Source organism: Haliotis rufescens, unplaced genomic scaffold (assembly GCF_023055435.1).
Source record: "Haliotis rufescens isolate VD_foot unplaced genomic scaffold, xgHalRufe1.0.p SCAF_15, whole genome shotgun sequence".
Lineage (NCBI taxonomy): Eukaryota > Metazoa > Mollusca > Gastropoda > Lepetellida > Haliotidae > Haliotis > Haliotis rufescens.
Window position 1 is genome coordinate 11,270,693 of NW_025963835.1, and position 22,925 is coordinate 11,293,617.

General features: G+C 40.9%; 2 protein-coding genes across 6 annotated transcripts in view; both read left to right on the forward strand.

The window, feature by feature from the left end:
• Window positions 1–16,459, forward strand: part of LOC124110423 (double C2-like domain-containing protein beta) — a 99,944-nt gene extending 83,485 nt beyond the window's left edge. For 4 of the 5 annotated variants that reach the window (XM_046469782.2, XM_046469784.2, XM_046469785.2 and 1 more), the window contains exons 13-18: window positions 755–878; window positions 3,787–3,941; window positions 4,272–4,353; window positions 5,638–5,734; window positions 6,512–6,633; window positions 11,767–16,459. In XM_046469782.2, coding sequence (XP_046325738.1) covers window positions 755–878; window positions 3,787–3,941; window positions 4,272–4,353; window positions 5,638–5,734; window positions 6,512–6,633; window positions 11,767–11,781 — 595 coding nt within the window. In that variant the 3' untranslated portion in view covers window positions 11,782–16,459. Of the gene's footprint in view, window positions 1–754; window positions 879–3,786; window positions 3,942–4,271; window positions 4,354–5,637; window positions 5,735–6,511; window positions 6,681–11,766 lie in introns of all 5 variants that reach the window. The other variant, XM_046469783.2, reaches the window with a different exon arrangement.
• A 3,876-nt stretch (window positions 16,460–20,335) lies between these two features.
• LOC124110403 (acetylcholine receptor subunit alpha-type acr-16-like) lies at window positions 20,336–22,499 on the forward strand. Its single transcript, XM_046469756.2, has 2 exons — window positions 20,336–21,228; window positions 21,821–22,499. The coding sequence occupies exons 1-2, from the start codon at window positions 20,499–20,501 to the stop codon at window positions 22,411–22,413; spliced, it is 1,323 nt and encodes a 440-aa protein (XP_046325712.2). The 5' UTR covers window positions 20,336–20,498; the 3' UTR covers window positions 22,414–22,499.
• Window positions 22,500–22,925: the final 426 nt, after the last annotated feature.

Below are 22,925 nucleotides of genomic sequence, written 5' to 3' on the forward strand. Positions count from 1 at the left end.
TTTAACATCAGAACTGTTTTCTAACAAGCTGACCGCACCTTGCAAGGTTTACTAATCTCTCACTACAGATGTGTGGCTCAGGTCACACAGCATTTCCATTCCAAACTGACAGTGAGGCCACACATTTTTTACTTTTCGTTTCATGGGCCCGCCGCCCCTACTGAATAGCAGCTGGAAAAGAAATAAATTAAGCTTATATATATTTATTTTTATTTTGTCTCCTGATAGTAATATTAATGAACAAATGATTGACATAGCTATTTATTTGTGTTTTTATTTCGACCGACCTTGTGTGGAAAAGCGGGAAAACATCTGTGAAACATAAAATTAAAAAAGTGTGGCCTAAAATCTGGTATGGACTGGTCATGTCAAGAGTTGTCAGTCCCTGGGTGTGGTATACCTTTCGACTCTAAGCAGCATCTGAGTGCACAGGGTACATTGTTTGTAACCTCAGCACTCCTCAGGCGTTGCACAGTGTAATATGCCGACATGATCCGTCTGGGCAACGTGACTCGAGAGCATGGCAACCTTCTAAAAGCATACAACAATGTCAACACCATACATTTTTAAAAGGTCATAAACGAAAATGTTGTAATCTGAAACTGACCAGCAAAATTTAGTTATGTCAATATGTTCTTGTGCCACTGGTCCTAATGACCAGTGTATGCTAAATAAACCTCACAGTTATTTTTAAAAAACATTTGTTTGAAAAGAAGAGTTTGGTTTGGATAAGAATGATTTTTGTTCATTTCAGATTGTCTGTGCTAGATGAGGATGCATTTGGGTTTGACTTCATCGGAGAGACTAGAGTCCCACTGAAAAGGATCAAGCCACATCAGACGAGGCAGTGCAACATCTACCTGGAGAAACAGCTGCCGGTACTGTAGACTCCCAGCATCTTGTAGCCATGCACACAGATCTATACACCGTGCTGAGTAGGCAGAAACAGATACACCGTGCTGAGTAGGCAGAAACAGATACACCGTGCTTACTAGGCAGAAACAGATACACCGTGCTGACTAGGCAGAAACAGATACACCGTGCTGACTAGGCAGAAACAGATACACAGTGCTGACTAGGCAGAAACAGATACACAGTGCTGACTAGGCAGAAACAGATACACAGTGCTGACTAGGCAGAAACAGATACACCGTGCTGACTAGGCAGAAACAGATACACAGTGCTGACTAGGCAGAAACAGATACACAGTGCTGACTAGGCAGAAACAGATACACAGTGCTGACTGGGCAGAAACAGATACACCATGCTGACTAGGCAGAAACAGATACACAGTGCTGACTAGGCAGAAACAGATACACAGTGCTGACTAGGCAGAAACAGATACACAGTGCTGACTAGGCAGAAACAGATACACAGTGCTGACTAGGCAGAAACAGATACACACTGCTGACTAGGCAGAAACAGATACACAGTGCTGACTAGGCAGAAACAGATACACAGTGCTGACTAGGCAGAAACAGATACACAGTGCTGACTAGGCAGAAACAGATACACAGTGCTGACTAGGCAGAAACAGATACACAGTGCTGACTAGGCAGAAACAGATACACCGTGCTGACTAGGCAGAAACAGATACACAGTGCTGACTAGGCAGAAACAGATACACCGTGCTGACTAGGCAGAAACAGATACACAGTGCTGACTAGGCAGAAACAGATACACAGTGCTGACTAGGCAGAAACAGATACACAGTGCTGACTAGGCAGAAACAGATACACAGTGCTGACTAGGCAGAAACAGATACACCGTGCTGACTAGGCAGAAACAGATACACAGTGCTGACTAGGCAGAAACAGATACACCGTGCTGACTAGGCAGAAACAGATACACAGTGCTGACTAGGCAGAAACAGATACACAGTGCTGACTAGGCAGAAACAGATACACAGTGCTGACTAGGCAGAAACAGATACACAGTGCTGACTAGGCAGAAACAGATACACAGTGGTGACTAGGCAGAAACAGATACACAGTGGTGACTAGGCAGAAACAGATACACAGTGCTGACTAGGCAGAAACAGATACACAGTGCTGACTAGGCAGAAACAGATACACAGTGCTGACTAGGCAGAAACAGATACACCGTGCTGACTAGGCAGAAACAGATACACAGTGCTGACTAGGCAGAAACAGATACACAGTGCTGACTAGGCAGAAACAGATACACAGTGCTGACTAGGCAGAAACAGATACACACTGCTGACTAGGCAGAAACAGATACACAGTGGTGACTAGGCAGAAACAGATACACAGTGCTGACTAGGCAGAAACAGATACACACTGCTGACTAGGCAGAAACAGATACACACTGCTGACTAGGCAGAAACAGATACACAGTGCTGACTAGGCAGAAACAGATACACAGTGCTGACTAGGCAGAAACAGATACACAGTGCTGACTAGGCAGAAACAGATACACCGTGCTGACTAGGCAGAAACAGATACACCGTGCTGACTAGGCAGAAACAGATACACACTGCTGACTAGGCAGAAACAGATACACCGTGCTGACTAGGCAGAAACAGATACACAGTGCTGACTAGGCAGAAACAGATACACAGTGCTGACTAGGCAGAAACAGATACACAGTGCTGACTAGGCAGAAACAGATACACCGTGCTGACTAGGCAGAAACAGATACACCGTGCTGACTAGGCAGAAACAGATACACACTGCTGACTAGGCAGAAACAGATAATCACTGCTGACTAGGCAGAAACAGCTGACTTTGCATGCCTGATCCCAGCTATGATGCCTCTAGGCAGTGCTTACAGAATTCCAAACCAATTTTAACATGACCAACGTTATTTCTTTAAGAGAGCTACAGTGCTTTGCTGCTGCATTTATATAACCCAAATTCACCTTGTTTGAAAAGATATGTTACAAGCTTCTCACAGTTTGTCCATAACTTTGTATCTATGTACAACTAGCAAACGTCCCTAACCTAGAGATTTGGACAAGATTAGGAAAATACTACCAATATCTGTAAACCTACAGAACTATATTTACAACAGTTTAACAATTTCAGACCCCAGAGCTTATAAATATCAAAATGAAACATTCACCCCATTCTAGTCTCAGCCTCTTGGAGGCTCTAATATCACAGACGTCAGGGTTCCTTTGTTGAGCTGGGGTGGAATAGGTCTTCAGCAACCCATGCTTATCACAGACGTCAGGGTTCCTTTGTTGAGCTGGGGTTGAATAGGTCTTCAGCAACCCATGCTTATCACAGACGTCAGGGTTCCTTTGTTGAGCTGGGGTGGAATAGGTCTTCAGCAACCCATGCTTATCACAGACGTCAGGGTTCCTTTGTTGAGCTGGGGTGGAATAGGTCTTCAGCAACCCATGCTTATCACAGACGTCAGGGTTCCTTTGTTGAGCTGGGGTGGAATAGGTCTTCAGCAACCCATGCTTATCACAGACGTCAGGGTTCCTTTGTTGAGCCGGGGTGGAATAGGTCTTCAGCAACCCATGCTTATCGTAAGAGGCAACTAAAGGGATCAGGTGGTCAGGCTAGCTGACTTGGTTGATGCATGTCATCGATCCCAAATGCATGGATTGATGCTCATGATATTAATGACTGGATTGTCTGTTCCAGACTCTATTATTTACAGACCGCCATCATATAGTTGGAATATTGCTGAGTGCGGCGTTAAACAACAAACCAACCAACCAACCTTTGTTGAATTATTTATGTTGAACCTTACACATTAGTATATTTCTGGGACTATGTTAGTCTAGGCATGACACAGTTGTTTCCCTTGCAGCTGGAGAAAGATGATGATCTGATTGCTATACGGGGCAAGCTACTGATGTCCCTGCGATACTCTACATCAAAACAAGCTCTGGTTGTCCGCATCATCCGCTGTGCGGAGCTGGCAGCCTGCGACACTAATGGCTACTCCGACCCCTATGTCAAAGTGTAAGTAACTTTGGTTTCAGGGCAAATTGTTTCATATGTTTTAAATTTTGTGCTTTACTACAATCTCTTTTTTCATTTCAGAAAAAAAGGTTTTTAGTACCTTGGTTACTGTGCCTACCAGATCTCAGTTTCTATAGTTACCAGTTTTTGTTCCTATGGTTACTATTACCGTGGACTCTTTATGGCTATTGTCTCCATGGTCACTCATTCAGCGAGACCATATCAAATTTTAAGGAGCAGGAGAATGTCAATAACCAAAGTTGGAATGACTTTTTTCATTAATGTAGCCCACCTTCCACAGACCTGTACAGAAACATGTCTTACTTTCAGCTACCTTAAGCCTGACAAGGACAAGAAATCCAAGTTCAAGACTGCTGTAAAGAAAAGAACGCTCAATCCAGAATTCAACGAGGTATTGTACCACACTACAGCTGCAGGAGCTGTGTAGTCTCATTAAGGGTGTCGTGATTCTCCGAGTATCGATACATCGCAAGTTGACACCATGTAGCAGATCATGATTTAATGCATAGTTTATTAAATGAAATTTACGACACCCATCTAACAAGAGGATTGTGCTATCAACCAACTTGTGTCATCAGATTTAACATTGTGTTTTGAGTAATTATCAGGTCAGGTTATTTCAAAACTTCATAAATATCCCTTCTTGAAAATTTATACTGAATTAAATCATGAACTGCTACATGGTGTCAACACTAATCATGATTAGAACTGAATGTCAATTTTCTTACTTGATTTTGATTGGACTATGCATAGACTCATTAGTCCAGCCAAAATATAACTTTATAATTCAAGCCTAGTTTGGTAAGGGTGGAAACTTTATAGTCAGTTAACTCCCTTGATAAATATATAAACCACTGGTTTGTCTTGTCCAGACTCAACTCAGTATATGCTGGACTTAATACAAATATTGATGGCCCAACCAAATAGCCTTGAAAATGACTGTTTTAAAGCTTGGAAATGGCCTTGAATTTAGAGTTTCCTATCTGTAAGGACCTTGTATTATATAGCAACAAACCTCAAGGAAGAACCCAGGCCTCCCTCTGCTTAGGTACAAAACCAGACTGAACAACATCTTTGAGTATGCCGAGTGTGATGGCAGCACCTGTCCAGTACTCGTGTAACAGTGAAGTAATCTGTTGAAATAGGAGTCCAGCCACTCTGTAATCAGCCCTGTGTGTGTGTGTGTGTGTTGCAGGAGTTTGAGTATGCTGAGTGTGATGGCAGCACCTGTCCAGTACTCGTGTAACAGTGAAGTAATCTGTTGAAGTAGGAGACCAGCCTCTCTGTAATCAGCCTTGTGTGTGTGTGTTGCAGGAGTTTGTGTATGCCGAGTGTGATGGCAGCACCTGTCCAGTACTCGTGTAACATTGAAGTAATCTGTTGAAGTAGGAGTCCAGCCTCTCTGTAATCAGCCTTGTGTGTGTGTGTTGCAGGAGTTTGTGTATGCCGAGTGTGATGGCAGCACCTGTCCAGTACTCGTGTAACATTGAAGTAATCTGTTGAAGTAGGAGACCAGCCTCTCTGTAATCAGCCTTGTGTGTGTGTGTTGCAGGAGTTTGTGTATGCCGAGTGTGATGGCAGCACCTGTCCAGTACTCGTGTAACATTGAAGTAATCTGTTGAAGTAGGAGTCCAGCCTCTCTGTAATCAGCCTTGTGTGTGTGTGTGTGTTGCAGGAGTTTGTGTATGAGATCCGCCACAACGATGTGGCCAAGAAGACACTCGAGATCACTGTATGGGACAAGGACATCGGCAAGGCTAACGACTTCATCGGTACGTCAGACATCAATTCTCTCAGTCTGGTCAATAAGTTCCCTGTACTTCCAGGGACTGTGGTGATCTGTACACTGATTTTTATTTTGTATCGTTGTCTGATATTCTGTTTTAATGTTCTTAAGCTGGTTTGAAGTAAGTCTGTGAGTATGTTACTGGTTGTTATTCTGCTCTTTGATATGTTTTGAGAAATACAGACTAACAGAGAAGCCCTCACATTCTCACTTCTCAGACATAGCAATAGACTGAATGGACTTTCAGATTTACAAATAGCATACTTATTGGATTGTTGATCATATTTTATGATTTATCACGTATATTGATGACCATGATATCACATGATGAATTTTCTTTTTGTTCATTATGAATTTTGGGGTGATTGGCTGTGCACAGTTGCCTCCCTTGAGCACGCCAGAAACATATGATTGTGGATTTGAATCCCGGTTCTCCCAGATTATGTTTCCAAGTTTATCATCACCATACCCGTGCTCGTGGGTTTCTCCAAAGTGGTAAACGCTTAAGACCTGCATGTCTGCATCACTCCCTCATTAAGCTGACGCACTGTCATATAACTAGAATACTGTTAAACCCAACACACCATGGGCGGATACAGAGAGGGGGTGCGCACCCTCCCTTTTTATTTCGAAAAAATCTTTATTTCTGTATATATTACCACCAAAGACAATAAATAGATCTTAATTGTGCACCCCCCCCCCCCTTTTCAAAAAGCTGTATCCGCCCATGCACACTCACTCACTCGTTATGAATTTCCTTCAGGCGGAGTTCAGCTTGGCATCAACACGAAGGGAGACAGGCTCAAGCACTGGTTCGAGACACTGAAGAACCCGGACCGAGAGTTCCGCCGCTGGCATGTTCTGTCAGCCGAGTTGACCCCTGAGGTTTATACATGATTAAGTTTTGTGCATGACGTAGCACAGCCATCATTGTGAGTGGAATTTTGTTTGTATGTATGCTTGTTTGGTTCTGTTTTAGAATTTCAGGAGCTGAAAAATATTTTGAAGCATATACATGTATTGTAGAAAAGAAAAAGTGATCAAACACAAGTTATAAAACTTGTATGATCTTACATGAAAATATTTCTAACACATCAGTACCTATAAGTTGATCCAAAATACTCTTATTATATTTTGAATAATATGTAATTGACAGATGAAGATTGTTAATTTCTATTTTTCCACTCCTGAAATGTTTGTTAATGTCACGATATTCATTACCCTAAAAGTAAAACCAGTTTATAGCATTGAATGATCACATTCAGTATTCTATGCTGGAGAATTCTAGTTATGTCTGTTTGAAGTAGGGACCACACTAAGGGACATCTCCATTACAGTATTCAGATATGTATCATTGAACTCTGAAACTAAACCATATTTTATGTGTATTTATTCAAAATCTCAAAAACCTTGAGATTTCCATTTGGACAACCTAGATGATAACTTTTAACATATTACTCTGAAGAAATTAAAATTGACTCAGTTCAATAAAGTGTTATTTTATAACTGTGTTAGATGAGATATTTGAAATAATAACATCCTTTTGATATGTATTAATATTTGATTATCAATGCATATGGGCATATGAGAATTATGAAAATGATTTTGTGGTGACTGATGTGTGGAATCCAAGTACTACTGGTCACTAGTTAAGCAGCTCTGTAATTTCATTACGAGAAAACAAATATGTGACATGAATGAAAGGGGCATTATGGTCTCAGCGTCAGATTGGCAAATTTGATTCAAGTACCTCCAACTCCACATTTCTAATTTTATATGTATCAGTCCAACAGTTAATTTTTAGTTTTTTTAGCAGTGAATATGCAGTTTGGTTCAAAGTCCCTTTCTGCAGTTTTATGATGAAGGATTTCGGAGGAAAAATATTTTTTTCTGCCAACTGAGGCAGTCATCAATTTTCAGTGCCAGCAAACTCCCTCCATAATAGAGGGTTATGAAAGGGAGGTAACTCTACTTATAGAATCAACACAATCAGTATTTTGCTATCATTTTTTTGTTTAACTATACTACTTATCACACTTGTAGAGATGACTACACTATGTGTTTTTGCATTTTAAAATATATTTTTGTGACCTTTGAGCTTTGTTCTAAAACTAATCAATATGCCAAACACCTTTTTTAAAAAAGGTGTTATACAATAAATAACAAATGCAAATCGAGACTGTTGTCCTTTGTGACCCAGATTCAGTCAACCTTGTCATGAATTCATCATTTTACATCCATTCATTCAGTAATAGGACAATAGTTGAAGACAGCCGTTGTTTAACTTTTGACCATGAGTATACATGCCAGCACACACCAGAACGTTGTGCACTAGTTTGTACAAGCTTGTGACCGCCTAGTGGACCCCTGTGTAAGTATGAGCATGCAAGAGGTTGTTGTGTGGCTTCAGTGGATCTGGTAGGTAGATGCCACCTCCTTGATTGTTAATAGTTTATGTTGACTGGATGTGATACTGTCAAAATACTTTGTGGTCTGCATCCATACATTGTTGTCATGTTAGGTCTTCAAAGGGATTAGTCTGTTTATTAGAGTCAACTCTTAAAGTTTGTTGTTTGCTTGTTGTTTAACTCCGCACTCAGCAATATTCCAGCTGTAAGAAGGTGGTCTGTAAATAATCAAGACTGGACCAGACAATCCAGTGATTGATACCATGAGCATTGATCAATGCATTTGGGATGCGATGACATGCATCAACTAAGTCCGGAAGGGTGATTAATATCTGATATTTTGGGGCATACACGATTCATTCACTTGGATTAGCTCATCACGCTGAAGACCCAGGTTCGATTCCCGACATGTTTACAATGTGTGAAGCCCACTTCTGGTGTCCCCCGCCGTGACATTGCTGAAATATTGCTCAAAATGGCATAAAATCATGCTCATTTACTTGAAACAAATAATCTATAATGCCTTGTTACATAGTCTGTAATTAATTCATTTGCCTGAGTGTCTTCAGTAACTACAAAAAATATTAACCAGCCAAAGATATGCCATAAGATAGGCAAGTTATGAATTTGTTCAACTGATTGTGCAGATAAACAAAGTATTTTGACAGTTTTAACCCAGGGCACCATGTTTTAGGACGTCAGTCAGTAGATGTTGAGCGTGTATTGTGTTGTGTGTACATTCGTATAAGTCTAGGTTTCTGTTGGCAACGTTCAAAATCTGTGGGGAAAAACTGGAACACTTGTCCAACAAGGAGCATGGTCGCTTGATACGGGTAATCTTGTCTTACCATGATGGGGATTGTGCTTCAATACAGATAATCTTCTCTTTCCATGATGAGGATTGTGCTTCAATACAGATAATCTTGTCTTACTATGACGGGGTATGTGCTTCAATACGGGTAATCTTGTCATACCATGATAGGGATTGTGCTTCAATACAGGTAATCTGGTCGTACCATGATAGGGATTGTGCTTCAATATGGGTAATCTTGTCCTAGACCATGATGGGGTATGTGCTCCAATACGGGTAATCTTGTCGTACCATGATAGGGATTGTGCTTCAATAAGGGTAATCTTATCTTACGATGATGGGGATTGTGCTTCAATATGGGTAATCCTGTCGTACCACGATAGGGATTGTGCTTCAATACGGGTAATCTTGTCTTTCGATGATGGGGTATGTGCTTCAATACTGGTAATCTTGTCATACCATGATTGGGTATGTGCTTCAATACGGGTAATCTTGTCTTACTATGATGGGGTATATGCTTTAATGTGGGTAATCTTGTCTTACCATGATGGGGTATGTGCTTCAATATGGGTAATCTTGTCGTACCATGATAGGGATTGTGCTTCATTACGGGTAATCTTGTCATACCATGATGGGGTGTGTGCTTTAATTCGGGTAATCTTGTCGTACCATGATAGGGATTGTGCTTCAATACAGGTAATCTTGTCATACCATAATGGGGTATGTGCTTTAATACGGTTAATCTTGTCGTACCATGATGGCGTAGGTGCTTCAATACAGGTAATCTTGTCATACCATGATTGGGTATGTGCTTCAATATGGATAATCTTGTCTTACTATGATGGGGTGTGTGCTTCAATACGGGTAATCTTGTCTTACTATGAAGGGGTATGTGCTTCAATACAGGTAATTTTGTCTTATTATGATGGGGATTGTGCTTCAATACAGATAATCTTGTCTGACCATGATGGGGTATGTGCTTCAATACGGTAATCTTGTCTTACTATGATTGGGTATGTGCTTCAATACGGGTAATCTTGTCTTATTTTGATGGGGTTTGTGCTTCAATACAGATAATCTTGTCTGACCATGATTGGGTATGTGCTTCAATACGGTAATCTTGTCTTACTATGATTGGGTATGTGCTTCAATACGGTAATCTTGTCTTACTATGATTGGGTATGTGCTTCAATGTGGGTATTCTTGTCTTACCATGATGGGGGTATGTGCTTCAATACGGGTAATCTTGTCTTACTATGATGGGATATATGCTTCAATACGGGTAATCTTGTCCTACCATGAGCATTGATCCATTCAATTGAGTTAGATGACATGCATCATCAACCAAGTCAGCGAGTCTGACCACCCGATCCCGTCAGTTGCCTCTTACGACAAGCATAGTTGCCTTTACGGCAAGCGTGGGTTGCTGAAGACCTATTCCAATGCGGATCTTCACGGGTCGGTAGAGCTTCAGATCTATTAGTGAGTACTTACTAGTCACTGACCCCTTACCTATAAAACCGGTGGTCAAGTCCAAGAATGTGTTGCCAAGGCCTGTGTTGTTGTGAAATAGAAGGTCCTGTCTTGACAGGGAGCGTGGTGTACAGGACAGCGTGACATGTTGTATGTGAAGCGTTGCATGACTGGCAGTGTGTCACTGAGTGTTAGCTCTAGCTGCTGTCAGACAGTGTGTTGTGTTTCTAAGTAATTGTTTTTATAAACATATTGTCATCCCAGCATCTTTTTTCCAGTCAAACATGGAAAATTGATGGCCCATTGATTTACAAGAATTGCACATCTGATGTTAGATAAATGCATGCGAGTTTGGTACTGTTTTAGTATACTGTCATCCTCTATATCTCCATGGCTAGCATTTTGGTAAACCTACACTAACCCGTGAATCCATTCCCCTGCTTCTCGCAATCTCAAATTACCTGCCCTTGATTTTCATTAACATTTTACCAATCAATCAAGTACGTCAAGTACGTCAAGATAAGGAAAAAGGAGTTGGGTATAAGACAGGGAATGGTTGGAGGCAAAGGGGCTTGCTACCACCAGTATAAATGGTCATGAAGACATCCTTTCCATCAAAAAGATTTTTGAGGGCTTTCTTTTGGGTGTCAGTCAGCTTTTCAATGTTGAATTTCTCACAAACTCTACCACAATCAATGGAACTGGCCGCCATGTTGTTGATATTGCCAAACCAACATGGAAGCTGGTTTGTCAATTGGTCCTTTAGACTGAGTAGCCTAGCGAATGAAATTGGCTCATAAAATCAAGGGCGGGTAATTTGAGTTGGCAAGACCCACTGGAATGGATCCAGGTGTTAGTGTAGGTATGCTGAAATGCGAGCTCTGGAGATCACGGAGGATGATACTGTGAAACCTTGACTCTCCAGGACCATCAAATGTAGAGCGTTTTCCACTGTAGGAGACTCATAGTGTGTGGATATAAGACAATGTTGTCAGAAGTTTCCACCAGGAGTTGATCTTAAACTTCATCTTCTTAAACAATTTATCAAGTTCTTTTAGATATTTTCTGACAGAGGTTGAAGAAAATGGGTTTTTCCATATTGTTGAAAGATATCTGCGTTCAGTGTAAATCCTTTCACAACAGTTCCTTGTAACAATCCTTCATTCAATCTTTCCATTGTTCATTCATTCAATCATTCTGTTCATTCATTCAATCATTCTGTTGTTCAATCAATCAATGATTCCATTGTTCATTCAATCAATCATTCCGTTGTTCATTCATTAAAACTCACTTCATTTTGCTTATTTTGTGACATTGTATTTTCAGCCAGATGAATATTAGATGGCATTCCGTTACCATGACAACATGGCCTTCATGAACTTACAGCGCTTTCACAGTAGCCAAGGCTAGATGCACACTTGATGACCATCTCTCGCTTGGAGTGGAGGACACAGGATTGTCTCCCTTAGTCATCAAGAATTAGACCATCTTCGCAGCAGTTACCTCTCCTGGAAATTACAATATCATGTTCAATATGATATTTTGATTCGCTGTACGGTTACACATATTGTTTATCATTTATCATCAAGCATTTAAGAATTGTAATATTTATTAAATGTCCGGAAAAAGTGACCATTTTGGGATATTTTTTTTTTATACTTTCTCTTGCCATTGATCTCTGTAATAGTTCATTGAAGTTAATGAAAGTTACATAGTTAACATGTAACAATTTTCAAGTGCATAAATGTTTCAAAACGATATGAAACGGCCGTCATCAACTTGCATCTTTTACGGAAAGTGTGAAGTCATGTGTTTTCTGTTAATGCCAAGTGGTAGGGTCGTAACAGTGACGGCCGACTGAACCCTAGACACTGTTGTTAAGTCTGGATGCTGTGCAGATCAAGCATGTCGTGTGTTCTGATGCAGGGGGTGCTCATCACACTGATGTCACTCATCCTGTTTTCAGCAGCAGGACATTGTCTTTGTCTGCATTGACAACAAACTGACCATATTTAGAATTATCTATTGCAAGGATTTATCTAGGTCTGCCCAGAGGCCAGTATTTGGACCCAAGTGTGTAGAAAGTGTCAGTTAAAATTCAAATGGGATTTTGAAATTTGACATTTCCTGTTAAGATAGTTGTAACTATAGTGAAGGCTTTGTTCAGGTGACTTACAGGCCAATAATGAGGAAGAGTTTTTTATAACATAGCTTAACATTATTGCATCAAATGCAGTGTTAAATAACAATGTTAAGTACATCTGAAATGAAGAAAAGAGGAGCTTAAGACAATCCCAGTTTTGAACATCATAACAATTTTTTACCAATTTGTCTGCCAAGGGCACCCAGTTTGGAATTCTAGATAAGTTCCTGCAACGTATACCAAAGTCTGCTACTTTAACCATTGGTCGGGATGAGTGAACTTGATTTGGGACAAAGTCCATATTTTTCAATAATAATTATAATAATAATGATAATGGCACAGACTTTGTAGACACTGGGGTCCAATCAGGGTTCATGTTTTCAACATAGATCTGAAGAATTATATATTCTGTTTGAACTTATTGAGCGAAAAATGGACAATATTTTCATCTTGTAGATCTAATATTACCTGAAGTTCAGTGCTAATATTGATAATTTGCATATATTATTGTGGTATTTATCTGTCTCAAAATAAATGTCATGTTATTTTGAAATGTTCACAATACATCTTTTAAGTGCGATATTTGAGATGTTTTTCCCAGCTCAATATGTAGTAATGTTATCGTACATTGTGTTAACATACGCAGCAACTAACATTTATGTAGATCTTTCAAGTATTTGTGAGTTAAATCAATATCCTTTCTGCAATCAAATTTGTTTTCTTAGTGGTTCTAATGTCTCTGTGAATTTGTTGTAGTGTTGATGTCAGTCTTGGCTTGTTTAGGGGAGAATCTTGAATATCTACAATTATCGGACCAGAGCTGTATAATGAAATAGGTATGACATGGAGAAAGGATGATTGGTAACTGGTCTGATACAAATGAGAGACATTCCTTGAAATCCTGATTTCGTACTTTTCGCTAACTCTCACTGTCAGTTATATTTGGATGACTTGTTGTATGTAAGGCAGTACTTTTTTTATGAATTGGTTTACAGAACTTCCAACTCTAAAAAAAATGAAAAATGGAATATTATTTAGATCTGAATAGCGCTACTATTATTTTTATTGAGAATGCAGAGTTACGAGTTTACAAAAATGTGCATCAACTACATAAAAGAACGTCAGATGAGACTGGCTCAGTTAACTCGGCACACAGTTTATAATGTTTTAAAGAGCACAAAAAGTCAAAGGATTTCTTTGTCTATTCTCTTCCCACCAAGCAACCAGTAGTCCTTACAACAGCCTGAACACCATGCAGTGAGACAGGTCCTGTCCTTGTTGACTTGAAGGTGAGAGAGGGTTCCAGGGATACGGTCTCCAAATCAGCCAGTACCAGAATCTAACAGCCATGTTTATACTTAGCAATTAAAAAAAACATTATTATTGGATATCTTCAAAGAGAGCCACAATTACTGATAAGTATTAAACAAGGCCACACATATTATTTTAAATAAAATGAAAAATATTTTTTTCATATATTAATGTTATATTTCATTATTGAATGTTTACAATTTATAAACATCCACATTGAAGTAAGATATAATCAAGTCTTGTACATGAATGTTTGTTGTTTTCACAGGTTTATTGTGCCAATGTTTCAGTAATTACATTTTTAAATTTTAGACATTGTATTACTGACAGCATTTTACTGCTGTCAGGTTTATGGTGATGAATTTGTTTTTGTCACTTGAATATGTACTTCTTTAACATCTCATGGTGATATTTAATTTTTAAGATAGCTGGAATAATAAGTAGAAGAATGGTGTTTGCACGGTGTAGGCAGGAGTGATAAGATACATGGTGTCACCTACACAATATCCAGTAATGATTACTATAGGGAAATGGTATTGTTTTTTGTTTTTTATTGTTGTTCGAAAACAAGTGTGAGACTATCAAAATATTTCCTAATCTTGAGTGGTTGATTGTATTGAATTCTTATAACTGAAGTCAAATATGATTCATGTAAAAGCTTAATTGTGTTGGTTGGTGTGATATTTCAGATGCGTGATTTTCATACAGATTATTTGGAATATTTGTCATTTTCACTGTAATATGAAGCCAACAGGAAAAGTCTTTGTTTACTTTTTGAATATTGAATCTCAAACCAGACAAATAGTCTTGGGGGAAGTAGTCTACAGATGATTGTCACAGATAACAGTGGCACAAGGAACATTCTATTGCCTCAAGTCTCGGTTGACAGTGTCACAAGTCACATGTTTAGTCTCAAAGAAGGCAGTATCAACAAAGGAGCATTCACATTTACCCAGAACACACCATCACATAAAACACTCTTGGTATATGTCTTAGGGAAAGTAGTATCTACCTACCAATGATCATTTTCAGACAACACATGAAAGTGCTATGTTTAAACCATAAGGAATATATTATCTAAGAGATTAGTAAAAATGTCCTGCAGAGAAAAGAACTTATCTATCAGTCTTAAGGAAAGTATTATCTACACAGATAAGTGACAGGTACACTAACTTGTGTCTTTTGGCAATACATTATGGAAAAATGAAAGCATCACTGGAATAAAGAAGCAAAATTGAATTAATTACTTTTGAAACTTCACAATTTGGAAGAACCCATCCTGACCTGTTTAGGTATGTGTTTATATACTTCCACAATGTTAGATTTACTTCTTATCATTGTTGACGTAATTGTGAGTCCCATTTGGCTGTCTGATGCTACTCGACTACAAACCTGCATTTACTTACTCTACTGTGTGGCACCTGGATTGTTCTCCCAGGTGGGGAGATGTCCGTGACATGACATACCTCAACATACCACTCTGCGTTAGTCATAGCATGTAATTTCATTGATCATGATCTGTGCCTCATCTTCTCCAGGGGAATATTTTGGATGTCGCACTGTAACAGGTGGGAACATGACTTTGGAATTATTGGAAAGATCCTTAAACAAATGGATATTTATGAAACTGAAGTCAATTTGTTTTAAGATTTGTATAAAATGGTCACTTACAGAAATCTGTAATTTAAGTTACAATATTTCTGTGTTTTTACACAAATCTTAAGCTTCTATAGACATGAATAAATCACAACTTTGAAATAGATCTTTTTAGGGTATTTTTAGCATATTTGTGTAAATACTGTTGTAATATTGAAAAGTGGTCTTATTTTTCTGCGCTAAGTCCTAAATATGTGCATGAGGAATATTGGTGTCCTATAATTATTTCCGTATGTTCAAGATGGACCATTGTGTGTGCTTCAGGAAGGCAGTAGTTGTATATAGTGTCGGGGTGCGACGTCAGTGTCGGTGTTCATGTATGTTACTGAGGACAGTTCAAATATGATGTTGAGATACAAGTATGTAGGCTTACAACCACAACTTTATGTAAGGTAAACAATGGGAGTTTGGTCACAAGACAACAAGTTTATTGATAAATATTTACGATTTGCATTTGTTAAGATTTTGACAAAAAATATACTTTTGTTATTCATTATTAAACATTTTAAGTATTACAGATTCCAGGGTAAGATCTTTGTAATTAAAAATGTCAAAGTAAATCTTTAATTTTTCTTCTTAGTCTAAAATATTCCAGGACAGAAATGTTATTGTGGTGACAAGGTGAGTGTATTGATAGATACGACTATTGATATGTATGAAAATAATTGTTTGCACAATCTTGTGATATTCATTTGTGTTGTTATTTTCCTGCCTTAAACAGGGTTGTGTTTCCATGGCAACATGCCTGAGTGGATTCATCGAGTCCTCTTGTCTTGTGAGACATCTGTATCAGGCTTTTGTATGACTAAGTGCAATTTCTCTCATGTCAGTATTTAGCACAGTCAGGATCTGATTTGTTATATTGTAGATGTTTATTATCTGTTATAAAGTCCTCTGTTTAACACTCTGGATCTTGTGTTGAGTTGTCATTGATGAGCCCCTGGGGGTCGGCGTTGGAATTGGTCCCAGCACTCTAGTGCTATTTTGAGATCGCGAGGTCAGGCTCAGTGTTGATTCTGTCATCGTATTTAAAAAGAGTGATGCGTATGGTTTTACGCCTCTTTTAGCAATATTCCAGCAATATCACGGCGGGGGTCACCAGAAATGGTCTTCACACATCGTACCCATGTCGGAAATCGAACCCAGGTCTTCGGCGTGACGAGCAAACGCTTTAACCGCTAGGCTACCCGACCGCCCCCACTTAAAATGAAAACCCCACTCAAAGTATACTGACTCTGAACTGACCAGTCCTTATTTTTCCGCTTAATGCCGGGCGCCAGACAGGCTAACAAGTACCATCTTTTAACGTCTTTTGGTATGATTGGTTGGTTGGTTTGTTGATTCGCAGAATACAGTCGGTATATTGTGGTAGTTTCTGAGAACGAGTCATATGCGCACCGAAAACTGGTACGTATTTATTATTTATAGAAAAGAAGAAATATGTTAAACACTTTGTACGTTCTGGTTCTCAATAAGTTCATGACTGCAGTTTGTGTTGCCATGTGATTGTCACGTGAACGCCAAAATCAGTATTTATTCCTCCCATTGAGCTGAGTGGTGGTAGGAGGTTTATGGTTGTCCAGTAGCCGCTGAACGGCTCGTGATGACCCGCCCCTTTCCACCGGCCCGCCTCCGGGAGGTAGTTGGTTCGATACTTGGTCATGTCATACCAAAAGACGTTCAAAGATCACTTTTTGCTACCCTGTCTGGTGCTCGGCATTAAGGGGGAAAACAAGGACGGGTCAGCTTGAAGTCAGAATACTGTAAGTATGGGCATCCATGTTAAACTGCAGCATCGTATCTCGTTGGCTAGAACAATAAAACCGGCATTAGTAAGGACCAGTAGAAGCAGCCACATATGCATGTCGCAATATAAGTGCAATAATCTTGAACCCGACGTTAAACCCCACTTCACCTCACCTGTGTCCACTCTCTGCTGGTGTTCCATTACTTAATGAACGTTAATTATTCAGTAGATCCATCTGATTATGGGTTCAGCAATAAATAGTGAGTGAGTACACTTTACACTGCCTTTTACAGGGCTTTTCCAAATTTGGCTCATCACTGACAAAGATGAAGTCCGATGCAATTCCCTGTTTAGACATGCTCCATATGTTCCCATGTTTTTTCAGTTGAACAATTGACTTGCCTTTGCATGTGTTTGTGACGGTGCCACCGCTGGGGCATGATGGGCTCACCTTTTCGCAAACACCTGGCACCATCACTGTATCATAGTGATTCATAAACACATGCTCATGATATAGTCGGAATCGTACACTCGACTCTGCTTTTAAAATAGCAACCATTTGGTTAGTGCGTTAATTCGTCAATTATAAGGCTAGATTATCAAAAGTGCGTAACACATTGTCCTCCATGTCTGTCCCGTCATTGTGATAAGTACTGTGTGTGCGAATAAGACTGAGACTGCGACTCATTGAAGACCCGGGTTAGAATTGTTTTTCAGCAACCCATGCATGACACGTGCACAAGATCGGGATCGGGTGGTCAGGCTCGCTGACTTGGTTGATTTCATCATATCCCTACATAGATAAATGCTCATGATGTCAATCACTCGATTGTCTTGTCCAGACACCATTTTTTACTCACACATCGCCCCTATTTGATAAGCGTCATCATTACCAGTTTGAATGATCATGACATTAGAGTTACCAGGCAAAGTAAGTGGTTGTTGAACAATTTGAATGAAACTTGCTGGGGCTGCCAATTTGTCTGGGCATAGCCTCCCGTTAAGCCCTCATTAATCTCGTTACACACGGGTAACAGCCAGTACCTGCAATGACATCTCACAATGGAAACAGTACACGCAGGGCTCTGATCCTTCTGCCAGATCACTGAAGTTATCTGATGAATAAGTGATGAATGTCAAGCGATAACAGTACAAACGACCGATCACCCAGCTGTCCAGCTGCTGATGCGTGGAGTGGTGTAGCATAGTAATAACTCGAACACCGATAGCCTCGTTATCGGGATGTGGTCACGTGGGTCAGTAGTTCACTGGGCATGCAACTTACGGTCAGTTGAAATGGTTATTTATTGCAGCGGTCAATGACTACGAATATTGAACAGCCTAAATTTGTGTGTCGTGATATGGCGACAGAGTGAACAACAGGACATAATATAGACGTTTCACGGTAAGTGCTTCTGTATATTTACGGAAAGACTTAAACAGCAATATGCATTCTGTATTGTTTTGCTCTAACGGACGTGATTATGGCACTTATATAGCGACGCGCATGCACGTGTGTGTGTGGCTGCTTGAACTAGTCCGGAGTGATGCCGATTTATAGTGCTAGCACACTGAGATACCATGCCGCAGTTTAACATGAATACCCCACTCAGACACAGTATACTGACTCCGAGCCGACAGGCCGAGCGCCAGACAAGGTAACAACAACCATCTTTTAATGTCTTTTGGTATGACGCGGCCGGGGATCGAACCCCGGACCTTCCGTTCTCCAGGCGGACGCTCCACCACTAGACCACGGAGGCGGTCCATGGTTAGAGGACACACAACCAACCAAGCCACAGAATCTGACCACCTGATCCATTTGGTCTTCTCAAACGACCAGTACAGGTTTCTGGAGACCAGTTTTAACCAGGAATCCTCTTTGAAGTCTTGAAGTTAAGCGCAAGGCCGCTCTCAACAGTATTTTAGTTGTATCACAGGTGTCAGCTTGATGGGGAGTAACGCTGGTCAGGACGCGTACCACTTTTTCAGTGTTAAACAAATTATTTGTTTGTTTGTTTGTTGTTTAACGCCGCACTCAGCATTATTCCAGCTATATGACGGCGGTCTGTAAATAATCGAGTCTGGACCAGACAATCCAGCGATTGACATCATCAGCATCGATCCACGCAATTGGGATACGATGACATGCATCAACCAAGTCAGCGACCCTATACCCCATCCCGTTAGTCGCTTTTTCCGACAAGCATATTCGCCTCTTGCGACAAGCATGGGTTTCTGAAGACCTATTTCTGACCCGGATCTCCACGGGTCTTAAACAAATGAACACGGGACTGGTGCTGACAAGGCATCCCCGTTGGTGGGTGTGGGTTGGGTATCTCGGACTGTTGTTTGTACATGGATGATACCATTACTAGTCGGGGGTAACAAGCAGTAGTTTTGCAGTGCACTCAAGCAGGCATGTTGTTATTAGCTGTCTAACAACTACCTGTCTGCAAAATGGAAGGTTACCGCGATGGACCGTGGTCATTGCCTGGTCAAAACTCGATTAAATATCACTGTCAAATAGCCATATTTACACAAACCACAACAGCCCGTATGACGTCGTCTACAAGTGTTCTGGGGAGGATGGTTATCGCCTCGTCAGCGACACCTGGATGACAAGGTTATCTGATTGGTCAATAATCTTGTGAACCGTGGCATCTGGATTTGCAATTAATATGATGCATCGTTGTCATACAATCACCACAGCCTGACCTCCCGATTTGCACTCTACTTGGACACGCCAGAAACCTATGATTGTTGGTTCGAATCCCGGTTCGTCCCGATTATGTTTCTAGGTTTGTCAGCACCATACCCGTGCTCGTGGGTTTCACCGAAGTGGTGAACATCTGAGACCTGCATCACTTCGGGCTTTCCTCCCACATTAAGCTAACACGCCGTGCTATAACTGGAATACTGTTAAAAGCGGCGTTAAACCCAACTCACTCACTCACTGTAAATAAGTGTCAAAACAACAAACTTGCAGTGGTTATTAGAAGCTTTATTTAATAAAGTTCAACCTGGCAGTAACTTGAACTCTATTTCCTACGATTCTACTTCACACAGAGTGCTCAACATACTATCTGGGGCCAGATTGTGGTGACGAAGTCGACGTCCTGCCCTATGATGAACATACGGGTACCTGTTGCTTTTAACAACTCTAAATTGACTTGATCGTCACCACTCAAGAGTTTCAAAATGAAGATGAAAACGCTGGTGAGTTATCTGCTCTCATTGCTTCTGTGGTGGATGTCGTCTGCTCAAGAAGCAGACGACCTGAAACGACTGTTTGACGACAAGATCTGGTCGTACAACCCCTACATCCGGCCGGTTCTCAACCAGACTGACCAGATGAACGTCACCTTGCAACTCCACCTCGTCGCGATCACCAACTTTGACGAGGTGTCTGAAAATCTGTCCTTCACAGCATGGCTGGACCTGGTCTGGCACGACCCGTTCCTGGTGTGGGACCCGATACAATATGGCGGTAGTGTGTCCATCCACCCGCCTGCTCACCAAGTATGGCGGCCAAATATCGCCGTCGCCAATACGATGTCAACATTCAACCCAGTCACAGATAGTACGAATCTTGTACATGTGCTTTCAAACGGAACCGTTACGTGGAAACCAGGGGCCAATTTTGACGTGTATTGTGAAGTAGATACAAGCTCATTTCCCTTTGACGTCCAGGAGTGTCTGGTGGAGCTTCTACTGTGGGACTACCATCTGGAGGCTGTGGATCTCCTCCCTATGGCGTCCTCTGTTGGGGTGAGCAGTTTCCGGGCCAACGGGAAGTGGGCGTTAGTCTCGACAGACGTGTCCAAGGAGATCCGACAACCTGACACGTCAAGCAAGCCCGCCGTTGTGATGACGCTGAAGTTGAAAAGACGTCCTGAGTTTGTTCTCATCAATATCATCTTACCGACAGGTATGTTACTTGCTGAGTGAGTGATTGAGTTTGGTTTAACGTCGCTTTGAACAGTATTCCAGGTATATCATATCACGGCGTGTCAGCTTAGTGTGGGAGGAAAGCCCGAAGTGATGCCGGTCGAACCCATAATCATATGTTTCTGGCGTTTCTGACGCTACTGTGCACAGCGAAATTCAGCGCATTAGACAACTGTACCTACATTTTTTTAATATCACGATAAGTATTGGTAAGGTACATGAATATTGTGCTCAATGTTTTCCCTATCAACATCACTATACCTATTGGTAAGGTACATGAATATTGTGCTCAATGTTTTCCCTATCAACATCACTATACCTATTAGTAAGGTACATGAATATTGTGCTCAGTGTTTTCCCTATCAACATCACTATACCTATTGGTAAGGTACATGAATATTGTGCTCAGTGTTTTCCCTATCAACATCACTATACCTATTGGTAAGGTACATGAATATTGTGCTCAGTGTTTTACCTATCAACATACGTATTTGAATTCGATATCCACACAGACAACAGTATCACGTTTCGAGATTGTATCGATGTTATATAAATCATCTCTTCCCTTTCAGCCCTTCTGTCCATCCTCAACTCTTGCGTCTTCCTCATCCCCGCTGACTCCGGGGAGAAAATCTGCTTTGCTGTCACCATCCTCCTCGCGTATGGCGTCCTGATGTCGTACATCACCAACATGCTCCCAAAGACGTCCAAGACCACATCCAGTCTATCCATCATCATGGTCGCCAGCCTTGTTGTCAGTTCCGTCTTCGTCGGGTTAGCAATTGTCATAACGAGGCTGTACAAGAAAACCGAAACAGAAGTTCCTGTTAATGTCGCGCATGTGACAAGACTAATTGAACGAATTCTTTGTCGTAGAAAGAAAAATGAATGCCAATCATCAGACTCGGTCAGCCGTTCTGAACCACAGGACAGCCATGACAGTATTGACAAAGTTGTTCAGACGAGTTCTATATCATTGTCTAGTCATGTCGGTAATGATGGCAGATGTTGCCATGGCGAGGATGTAATGACCTGGAAACGGGTAAGCAAATGTTTGGATATGGCATTGTTTGTTGTATGTTTCCCTGCCCTGCTGGTGGCTGCAGTCGCCGTCATGGGTAACGATTGCATTACCCTGGGAAGCATGGGAAACCCAGCAGTCTAAGGCGCCGCGATTCGCTGTGCCGTTCCAGAAACATTTTGGTTGTGGGTTCGAACCCCATATATTCCCTGATAATATTTCTTGGTTTGTCAGCAGCATTCCTGTGCTCGGTGGTTTCAACAAAGTGGTAAACGTCAAAGACATGATTCCACAGGGCGTTGTAACGCAAATAGTAGCACCAACAAGATATACGGTCACAACCTGAGGATGGTTGTATAGAACTGCCTCTGTTGTGACCGTACATCATGTAGGTGCTAATGTTTGCGTTACCAGCCCTTGTGTCTGCATCACTGCGGGCCTTCTCCCACATCAAGCTGACACGCCGTGATATAATATGAGTTGTTGTTGTCCGAAAAATATATTAGTGCAGATATTTAGTTCGAGTATTTTAAAGATTTGTTTTAAGTTCAGCATTGAACAAATATGAGTCTTTTCCTACACTGTATGTTTATGATGCTGTTACTGAATGCTTCGCCTATCTTTTTAGACTAAGACAGGGCTGTGTATTAAGCCCG

Bases quoted from the DNA above. Each gene is read 5' to 3' on its own strand.
- LOC124110403 (XM_046469756.2), top strand. From the start codon at position 20,499: ATGAAGATGAAAACGCTGGTGAGTTATCTGCTCTCATTGCTTCTGTGG. The intron at 21,229-21,820 runs GTATGTTACTTG...CTTCCCTTTCAG, and splicing joins CAATATCATCTTACCGACAG to CCCTTCTGTCCATCCTCAAC.